General features: G+C 35.6%; 1 protein-coding gene across 1 annotated transcript in view; it reads right to left on the reverse strand.

Annotated features, from left to right (window-relative positions):
* LOC106793878 (polyhomeotic-proximal chromatin protein) overlaps positions 1-11,826 on the reverse strand; it is a 63,495-nt gene that overhangs the window by 34,352 nt on the left and 17,317 nt on the right. The window contains exon 2 of the mRNA XM_014761156.1: positions 816-986. Within this exon, the coding sequence (XP_014616642.1) occupies positions 816-986 (171 nt within the window). The remainder of the gene's footprint in view (positions 1-815; positions 987-11,826) is intronic.

Here is an 11,826-nt window from a genome sequence, read left to right on the forward strand (position 1 = left end):
GCATAATAACATATATATATGTATATATATGACGTTTTTTTTTTTTTTTTCCCGACATGAATCAATGCACGCACCTCTACGTGCGAGCATGCGAGAGAGACAGATTATAATTACTACTACAATAATTTTGTTGTTGTTGTTTTTGTCGATAAAATGAATTTCTATACCGCGCGTTATATATAATATAATAATATTGGAAAATATGTTTATATTACGATAAATCTTACGATATAAATATATGTCGACTGTCTATCGAAAATACGTGGATATATCAGGCTCCTAGGAAGTGGGGACGACACTGACCAAAAACATGCGGCGTGCTAAATTTTACTCTTAGGAATTCATCTCTCGGTGCAATGCCCGCAGAAAAACGAACGCAGGTGAACCTGAACGGTAAGGTTTTGTCAAAATATTCTTGAGAAACAAAATAAATAATAAGTAACAACAAGTTTCGAAGAAAACAAAACATAAGAAATAATAATTGCAAATATTAATTTAAATAAATCTATCAAACGAAAAATATCTCTCAAATGAATAAATTTGTGATTTTGTTTTCAGATGACTTTTTCTTTCCTTTTTTCTTTTTTTTTTTCTTTTTTTTTTTTCTTATTCTTTTTCTTGTTCTTTTTTAACCGTACCGTTCACGATCAACACAGCGTTGCCTACCAAAAAGGTATCTAGTGGTAAACCTCGACTAACACAGACAAAATGAAAACTTTTTGATCGTGATGAGATATTATTATATAATATATGTGGATGTGTGAACAGAGCAGAAGACTTGGTGCAACGATTGGTAGATTAATTATTTGACATACCACTGTTGGTACCTGGCCAGGCACTAAAGGTTGACCAGGCGTTAGGCCCATTTGTTGCATAAGCGCGTTTTTCAGGGCTAAGTGATTGCGTCCGTTTATCAAAAGCTGGTCCTTCAGGTGTTGAGGTGGGTGGAAGTATTTGCAGGGTGGCTTTTCCCGATTACATCGGCCCTGGAAAAAGAAAATGAAAAACAACAAGTCAATAAATAAATTCAATTAATCAAAAAATAATAATGTATATATATATAATATATATTTTAATTAGAAATAGAGAGTTTAAAAAAGTTCAAGGACATCCGACCGAGAATAGTAGTCGACAAGTTTGGTCGGTTTCACAAATTCAATTCAATTACGCGCGTATGTTAAGTTAAAAAGTATGTATTTAATATAATAAATTCGCGCGATGCTGTAAATGCTGAACAAGGGTAACTCGTGTGCTAGGGCAATATCTCTTTCAGTAAAATTCTACGCTCTAGTTGCTCGCATTGCAATAGGAAAAAGAAGACCATAGTCCATGAAATACATAGTTTCTGCGAAAACGCTGCCGGAAGAAATACTCTTGGCGTAACGTCTGTGCCTGAAATTTATCGTAGTCAGCTGTTTCTCTACCTACTACCACATAAGTATATAAGTAAGAGAAGGAGAAAGGAAGGAAGAAAAAGAGAGAGAGAGAGGAAGGAAGGAAGGAGGCGTTCGTTCGTGTGCGTAAAGAAGCAGGGGTTGCATTCAGCCACCATCAAATGTTATTTTCAAAAGATAAATGTATATGTTTTACAAATTAATTAAAGCCGATGTCACTCGGTGACAAGCTCGGGTCAAAGGAAATGTCAACTTTCTTAGTTTAATATCCTCGTTCTCGGATTTCTTTATCCTACTTGACTTGACTTGACTTGACTTGACTTTACTCGACTCCTCGTTTTCAAGCTCCAATTTCATACAAACGATTATATCGAAAAATCCTTTTTATATACAATATATACTTGTTAACGTCTATCATTTCACTTAGATTTCATCGTTTACCTTTTATATATATATATTTTGAGTACCTTAACGAGCTATCTTTCTAGTGAACTACATTTTCTACCTTTTAAAAAGCTTTACATATAACAATGGCAAAGACTCGCAACGATCCTATTAATAGTTTAGAACTATTTGTTTTTTTTTTTTTTAATAATATAGATAGCAGTATAACGAAGACAGGTAATCGAAATAAATGGAATGGTTAATAATCGATAGGACGTAAAACGATACATTTACTGTCAGCAATAAGCTATAAATACCAATAAAGATAATCAGAAACAATTCGAACGTTGTAAAAATAAAAAAATAAAAGTATGAAGAAAAAAATAGAAAAAAAAAAAAAAAAAAAAAAAATAGATCGTATCTAAATTAAAATATATTGTGTAGTTAAGGTAATAAAGCATGGTCAATGTAATAAAGAGTGCACATAACTTCGTACATTTACTGTTAAATAAAACACACCTTTTGCTACTTTATTNATGGTTAATAATCGATAGGACGTAAAACGATACATTTACTGTCAGCAATAAGCTATAAATACCAATAAAGATAATCAGAAACAATTCGAACGTTGAAAAAAAAAAAAAAAAAAAGTATGAAAAAAAAAAAAAAAAAAAAAAAAAAAAAAAAAAACAAAACAAATATAACCCAACCCCGAGAAATAATCGTTAGTAGTTAAGGTAATAAAGCATGGTCAATGTAATAAAGAGTGCACATAACTTCGTACATTTACTGTTAAATAAAACACACCTTTTGCTACTTTATTATCGAGTAGAAACAAACATATAACGGATGGAAGGGAAGAATATAACGAAAGCGTAAAAAGTCTTCATAATTTATCCGATAATTTATAAATGTACAAAGATGATAAGAACGTCGGGTAACTAGGATTAAACTGGTGTTTCAATTAAAAGAACTTTTATTCGGACAGAGCACACTCTCTTTCTGTTCTTAAAATATTCTCATATGTACGGTTATAAACGTGAACTTTTACACTAATTTGAAATTTATCCATAACAGAAGGGATCTTCAAAGTTGATACGTAAGAATACTTCGTGTAACACGGCCAATATTCGCAAGTTTATTATTTTATTCGCGTTATTGTTTGAAACATTTTTTCATCAAATATTCTTAAGACAAAACCTAATAAAATTATAAATATATATATATATATACAAAATAAAACTTAAAAAATCTATAATAGAATGAAAAGAAATTTTGTTTGAAAAGAAAAAAGCACGTGTAAATTTATATAATACAGAATTTAGAAAATTTTAACGTCGAATATAAGAATGTTTTCATAGAAAAAAGGGAAGAGAAAATTAAATAGAGAATAGATAATAAAACAAAAGTGAACGTTAACATTAGTAATCTAAAGTAATATCGTAATAGAGAAGTGCGAGGGGTAAACGTTAAGGGAAGTTATGTTACGCAGCATTGTTATCATCGTATATACACACACTTCCATACATATACACAAGTGTGCCGCCGTCTCTTCATTTCGAATTTATCCATAAACGAAACATACTCGAGTACAAGTGGCTCATAATATAGCTAGTACGCAAAGATCTTTGCTCTCTGTGTAGCTGGTGGTAGCTCGCTCATAACTCGAGCGTCGGAGCGAAGTGTAACACGGTTTAAGGGTGAGTTGCGGCTGGTGTTGCTGTTGCTAGCAGTGTTGCAAGATCGGAATACGGAAGTGCTAGAGGAAAGGGGAGAAGAGAAGAGAAGAGAAGAGAAGAGAAGTGAAGTGAAGAGAACAGAACAGAATAGAAGAGAAGAAGGAAGGAAGGAGTTGTAGCTGAGGTAGTATGAAAAGGAAGAAGATGGTATGGTGGGGGAAATGAAGGAAGGAAGGAAGAGGAGGAGAAGGATCGGTGGGTGTCGTGGTGGTACTAATTAGACCTTAACAATATTAGTTCAGGTAAGATGTCTATATAGGGGTGGAAGCCGACCGCACTAGCGTTACCAACACACCACCAACCAACCCCCCCCTCTCTCTTTCTCTCTCTCTCTCTCTTCTACCGTTCGTGCTTTCTTACGAAAATCCAGTGGCTTTTGGTAATAGCAGCTTACTAGCGTAAACTCTCACGCTTTCGTAAAGAAGAAGAAAAGGGAGAGGGGATGTGGGAGAAGTACTCAAATATCGGCTAATTAAGCACATTCGGAGAGTTTCCAGAAATAATGTCTAGTAAAGCTGGAGAAAGTTTCAAACTATTGAGAAGAGTTGATCTCTCTCTCTCTCTCTCTCTCTCTCTTTCTCTTTCTATTCTATCTATCTATCTATTTCTCTTGTTTCAACATCGATGTTGACGCAAATGCGATGCTACTATGTCGCTTAATCTCTACTTGCCTCAGTGCGGTTTGTCCTCACTTAACTAATTGTAAAAGAGAGAGAGAGAGATACATAGAGAAGATTCCCGCACATGACACGAGAAACGAAGGCAGCAGCTCTTCCACGAACGCGAGATGTTCGACGCATCCTAGGTTTTAGTGTTAATTAGGTGCCGATGTCGTGCGGATGAATTTACGTGGAAGCAGTACCAACTATATATATATATATACTAGTTATATATATATATACAGTAGCACCGTTAACATCTACTAACGTTACGCACGTAATCCTGTTGCTTCAGCTTCGAAACTTTGATCGATGACAAATCGAGGATCTCAAACGATAGGATCGCCCGAGGGCCATCTATCATATATGTCCTGTCTCGTTTTCCTAGAATCTCGAAAAATAATATTAGAAAATTCCTTATCGATCATGGCGTGTCACAAATAGCTCAAGAAAAAAAAAAAAAAAACAAATAATATAACAGAAAAAAAAAACATATCTAGAAAGAATATAACATTATTATAATCGTGTAAAGTGAAATGACAAAAAAAAAAAAAATTAATAATAATAATAATAATAGGATAAGAAACAATTTGTTTGATTTTTATTTTTTTGTTTTGTTTTATATTACATAACATAAGAAGAGGAACGAACACATTTAGCAAGACTTTGAGAATAATTTTTCAATGAAACATCGTATTTTTCTCTCAGGTTGATAAATTATTGGTAGGAAACAAACGAGAAGGAGGAATATGTCAATGGTAAAAAACACTTTTCAATCTTTTTCTAATTTTTTTTAGTATTCTTCTTCTCTCTTATCTTTTCTTTTCTTTTCTTTTCTTTCCTTCACCAAGAAGAAGAAGAAGAAGAAGGAAGTCGAAGCAACATCTCCTATCCGGATCGTCATTGTTTTGGCTTTCCGAACGTTAGAAAGAAGTGGAAGGGTCTGAGAGACCGACTCAATTACGGGAACTGAACGACGCGATAATTGGGATCAAGATTGATCGTCTTCCTTCCTACGGGTCTGACCTTTCGCGAATAAAAAGAACTCGTTGTATTGCTTGCTTGGGTTGCCGTTGTGTTAACTTCCCTTGGAATACGACGAAAACGTACTTTCACACGATCCTATAGACTGGAATGAATTTACTGTTTAACTATTTTGCTAGTTGTACTGACAATAAGATAAGAATAAAAAATGAAGTTCATCGGACTGGGGGGAGGGGTGGGTGCGGGTGTGTATGTGCGTGGTTAACATTTTTTTCTTGCAAAATGTACAAATAAATGAATAATTTTAACGAGGAATTTATTTTCATATACACATACACGTAACACATATTATACAGGAATGAGATCAAAGTTTCCATTTTAAATTCGATTGATCTCTTAGAACGATTAGTATAAAATAACACGTGGAGAACATTAACCTCTGAACATAAATAATAAAGTATCGAGAGAAGGGGATGCTTATACACAAGAATAATAAGTGTAAAAATACTCATGTCCTCAAATCGTAATCGATGTTTACGATATATATACGGTGCATATACGCTAAAAAAAAAAAAAAGAAAGAAAAAAAAACGTAGTCGTAAAAAAGATCGTATCGTTCGGGCCAATAAACGGCAGCGACGATAATTCACATCCTACTTTTCGTTATACTAGTTTTTTTTTTTCTTTTTTAAAATGACAGAAAGAGAGTTAAGAGAGAAAGATATGAGGTGTAACATTTGTGAAAACTATTTGAAGAGTAAGAGAAAAAAGAAGAATAAAGAAGGAAAGCAAGAGAATAAGAAAGTAAAGATGGGAGAGGGGGGGGAATGGTGCGAAGAAGGTGTTCACTTCATGGCAGTAGTAGAAGGAGGAGGGGAAGAGAGAGGTCGATGTCGAGCAACCTTTTTCACCTCGATAAAGCCCTGTCGTCGAAGGTAGCCGACGAACACGATCCTTCAGACCCAAGCTAACTCCGCTTTATAACATCTCACCTCTCGCGTGTATTAAAGCACACAGAAGGAAAGGGTGGATGTGGGTTTTGGTGAGAGAGAAAGAGAGTGACACACACACACACACACACACAAGATATAGTGGTAAGGTATAACTAGTAGACACAAACACACGTACACCGACATTTCGTAAAATGTATGTGTGTGTGAGATAGAGAGAGAGAGAGAGAGAAAGGGATATGCGTGCATAGGAACGGAGAATCGTGGAGACGTTGCAAGCTGCCAAGGGCTGCAGGACGGGCCGAGCAAGATTACTAGGATTTGCGCGTAGATTTGCATATCGATTTTCTCCTCTAGCACGATGATGGTAGTAAGGTGGTGGTGCTCGTAACGTAACGTAAGGTAAGGGCGCCAAGCGGCACACGATTTCCCTTAATTTCGTCCTGGATAGGAAAGAGAGAGAAAGGGAGAGAGGAAGCTGCGGTATTAGTTCCGTAGTATGTGTTTGGGGGTAGTGGTGCTGATGGTGGTTCGTTTCAAAACCCCCCCACCACCATCACTACCATCACCTTTTCATCCTCCTCCTCCTCCTCTTCTCTTTCTATCACCAATTCGATCCCTTCTACTATTTTCCTAAGAAAAATATTATCCAAGAAGAGGGCGAGCAAAAGTAAAAGAAATAAAAAGAGAGGGAAGAACGGGGGAGGAGGAGGTGGAAAGCGTGAAATGGAGTTACGAGAGACGCCCTAATTTCCCTTTAATTTCGCCCAACAGTATCTCTCAGTTCGTAACACCTTAAACACACGTTTAACGATATTTATACTTTCCCCTTCGATTAATTTCAAGAAACGCGAGAAAATAAATCGTTCGAGGGGGATGCTTATATTTATTGTTGAAAATATTTTCTATAATTTTGATCAGTGTATTTTATAAAATATAAATGATCAATATTTTTTAATTAAAAACAAAACAAAATACGAATACCTATTATAAATATTGAATATTATTATTTATTATATAATGTATATCAAATATTTATACACGCGAATACGAACGATTGTAAAAGGAATTCCATGAGAGGGTGGAGGGAGAAAAATTGTATGCGATTTCATAAGATCGAGAACGATCATCTCGTACATTTAAAGGATAAGCTTATTTTTCAAATATATATTATATATATATATATATATATATATATATATGTACTAAGTATAGAAAAATAGTCGTTATCGATGTTTACTTATGAACAAGCTTGCTTTTTAGCTCGTTCTTTTTTCTTTTTTATCTTTCGCATCTTTTCACATTTCTCAGATACTCTCGATGTATCACGAAACGAGCTTTTCCCCATCGGCAAAAATACGAGGATTCGATATACGCGCTTGGAGAAAGGCGAACGCTTACACCGCATTGAATTCGACGCTAAAAGGGATTTATGCCGTACCAATGGAGTACAAAATTGCCGAGAGCGTGGCCCGATCGTCGTGCTTATACCATCCCTCCACTAACCATTCCCTTTCCCTTCGTACTAAACACCCTCTCTCTCTCTACCTCTACTATTATCCTTTTTCTTCTTTCCTAATGTTTTTACCGTTCGCCATTCGATTCTTCGCAATTTGCCGGGTTAGTTTAATTCTTTCAAAATATAGGTGCTACTATTCTACGCGAGTGTACCTGTATAATCTCAAAATCCTTTTTCTTTTTTACACCTTTCGTATCCCTTTTAAACGTTAAACTCAAATTTATTATACACGTATGAAATATATATTAGATTGGTCAATGAGAATCGATATGTTTTATAAATGTACAATGTTGATTCCTTTTTTAGATTATTTTTATCGAACAATATTACGATGACTATTTTTTTCTTATACTATCTATTATATTCGGTAAAATAACACGAAACTGCGGATGTTAAAATTGTTAAGAAATTCTAGGGACGACTAAAGTAATATATAACTCGGTTATAGGGCCATTGAGATATATTTTGTTGGTCATTTCTAAATATAAAAAAACAAAGTTTATTAGTGTTGATCTAGCTTGATAGAAATAATAAATAACGGTAGTAAAGTTCGGGAGATAAAGTATAAGTTCGTCTAATTTGCCGTTAGGCCAACTAATTGTATGTGAATGCGAAGTATCGAAAAGGGGGATGATTCCCTATATCGTCTACTTACTATCACCCTTTAGTAGAAGTCGTAACAGGATCAATGACGAAGTTCCTCCACGATGTAGAATGAGAGAGAGAGAGAGAGAGAGATAGATAGATATCGAGATGGCAGCATAGGACGCGAGTAGTGGATATTGGTGCGATGATAGGGTAGATTGAGAGGAACTTTGTTATCTCGATTACTTAGGGGAGTGGAAAAACACGCTGTTGTTTCCCGATCGATCTCTCTCTCTCTCTCTCTCTCTCTCTCTCTCTCTCTCTCTCTCTCTTTCCTTTCTATTCGGATTGTCCGAAAAGTTGCTGCCAGTCAATTTAAAACGAACAAAAAAATAAGAACGAAAAATACTAAAACAACACTCACGTACAAACGTATACACACCCACACATTTTTCTTTTTTTTTTCTAATACGTTATAATATTAATTTGAATATAATTAATAATCAATATCGCGTTTTTCTATTTTTTTTTTTTTTTTTTTTTTTTTACAATCATTTTCTAGATGACGGCATACGGTTTCTATTTTTGTTCACCTATCAATTTTACTAACCATACCTCGTCATGTTGTTGTTTGACTTTAGTTATTCGACGGATTCATCGATAACTATTTTTAATATCTCTCCTGTCGATTTACTTCGAATGCATCCTTGATTGCGTATAAACGTGTATTTTTTTCCAATAGATTAAATAAAATAATAGTATATTATTCATCTATTCACACACAGATATAACCTTCAGACGGAAACAATTAGAAAACGCAAGGAAATAAATCGATGTCGCTTATTATTTTGATAGGCGAGAGAGGTAATTTTTTTTCTGAAACGTTGTCGTAGATCAATTTCGTTCTTTCATTAATTCGTTGTTTTGATTTGAAAAGAGAGGATATGAATAGCAACTAGTTTGTCGTTTTTAAAAATGAAAACATTTTAACAGAGTCACGTTCGTTTATTTGTTTTTCTATCCTTTTAATAAATCACGAAGGCTTGATGATGATAACGCGTGTCTCTGTCGTGTTTGGTTAACAATTTCGATACGTCAAAATTTTGTGTCAGAATGAGGACAAGGTTTCATCTCTGTGTGTCATTTGGTTGCATTATCTTGCTCGCGATGAGAAAGGGAATGGGAGTTGGAAAGAGAGAGAGAACTGAAAATGGATCGACGAATGGACAAGAGCAAACGGCAGACATTTACAAACGCTAGAAATGGGACAAACAACACAGTGCAGAGATGAAGCAATTTCGCAATGCGGAAAGAGAGAACGAATGGATACCTCTATATGGTTTCTCTCTTTCTCTTTCTTCCTTGAATAGATACAGCAAACCTAGAGGAAAGGTTTTGGAAGGTGAATGAAGGTGGTGGTCACGAAAACTCGAGCCGAGTTTCATACGTTTCCAGACAGGTTTGTCACGCTGTGGTCTTAGAGTTGTGGCCACAACTACGAACAAAGCCCACCCGTACCTCAGCCCTCTTCTTCCTATTTCCCTCGTATCTCCGTTTTAGTGTATTCCTCATACCACCATAGAGCTCTTCTATCTTTCTCAACGAGTACACCACGAATCCCGTCGTACATGCCAGTTAATTCGAAAAGTGCTAGGCCACTGTCTGTTTCTGTCTTTATTCTGTCTCTCTTTTACCATCGTTGTAAACGTCTTCTTGGAAAATCCCTAGGATGTTCAGACAAAGCCAGGGTGAAATAACATTAAGGACTTGCGTTTAATTACATCGGCCAAGAGAAAATGAAAGAAGAGTGGACGCGAAAGTCCAAGCAAAGCTGAGTGATCCGTACCAAAGGAGAAAAAGAAAAAGAAAAATAAGGAAGAAGAAGCTTTCCTACTATGCGAGACATGTTACAAGGGTAGGTATATATAAATTGAAACAATTGCATTATTGTAAGCAACTCTACTCGACAAAAAAACAAAAAAAACAAAAATGTGTTTCTCCTTTTATTACGATTTATACCAAAATTTCATCTAACTCAGAAAGTGTCGATTGCATTATACAAAATAACCGTATATAATTAATAATATTCTACTACTATAGAAGCGTGTGTATGGGGTTAATAAAATTACAAAGTTTTAATAAAAGTAACAAATTAGAGTAGAATAATGTAAGAGTATATATATATAAAGTAAAATATGTTCAGGAGCCAACGTCGATTTGTTCCTAGGAACAAAACAGCCGTTGTCTCGTGTAAGATCTTCGCGAGTCGTCGTTATACTTCGGTAACGAAGAAGAAAGGTTCGTACAATATATGAGAGTGAACGAGTGAACGAACGAATGAGTGAGTGAGTGCGAGAGTGAAAGACTGGCAAAAGCGTTTCGGTGTCTCCAAGTTCTATTTCGAAGAGACACGAACGCGAATAACGACGTGGCATTATTAACGACACTCTTGCCACGGTAGCAGTACACTTTCCAGCGCTAAATTAGAGGACGTGTGCGCGTCTCTCATTATCCTGACAAATTTACCTCGGAACCATACACCGAAGGCCTTTCCCTATTCCGCGTAAAGGAGACTTCACACGGTACATATTAATGCGTAAAAGTTAATCCCGATAGCGAGATCCTTTATGTAGATCACGAACTCTATTAGTTGCCGTCTACGTTAAGTCACGTCGCCGTATGTGAGTTCGTGTCTCTTACTCGTTGTGTCCTCTCTTCCTCTGTGCACCTCGTTTGCCAAAGAAGAAGATAGACGAGAAGAGAGAAAGAGGGGAAGAAGGGAAGTAGGAAAAGGGTCGGTCACGAGTTCATTCGACAAGATTCTTAAGTACATTTAACCCAAGAACTCGTAGAACGATCTGATCGGAAACTGTAACTTAAACTTCTCTAGTTGAATCGAACCATTTCAGGTAAGGAAATTGGAAAAGACTATCGACTTACTAGATGTAATTATATACATATGCTATGACGTATCAAAATAGATCACGTTCGTGATAACAAACGCGAGGAGGATAGGACGCGTGTTTAACGTATCTTTGACGTTTTATTTAGCTCGACAATTAACATCAATTTCTGATAATAATAATAATGATTACAGAGATAGTAGAAGTAGTCTAGTAATAGTTAGTAATGGAATATTAATGAGAATTAATGAGAAAAATTAAAGAAAATGAAAAGAAAAAAAATAGTAAAGTGCGTAAATTAGGTTCGATAGGTTTAAACCGTTAGGGACGTAATCGAATTTTCGAACACGTCATCGAGCGTCCATGCTCGTAAACGCGATATATATCGTAGATACCGCTGACAAGTGTGATATATCGATGTGTCTCGTTTAATACGCGCTATTTATAAGCCGCGGAATTATGTATTATCGACGATAACGGAACACGGATAATTAATCGCTCATGCAGGCAGGCAGGCAGCCAGGTAGGCAAGCGCAGGCATCGACGTGTAATTTTCCTTTCGTAGATATCTCAAAACTTTAGATATACCTAGATTATACACACACCCACGTAAATTAATATATATATATATATATATGTGTATAACGTGGAAAAACATATACGCGCATCTGTGATACGAGACTTGACGCAGTAACATCATCAGCTCATT

Source organism: Polistes canadensis, unplaced genomic scaffold (assembly GCF_001313835.1).
Source record: "Polistes canadensis isolate GaletaPanama2010 unplaced genomic scaffold, ASM131383v1 scaffold_20, whole genome shotgun sequence".
Classification (NCBI taxonomy): domain Eukaryota; kingdom Metazoa; phylum Arthropoda; class Insecta; order Hymenoptera; family Vespidae; genus Polistes; species Polistes canadensis.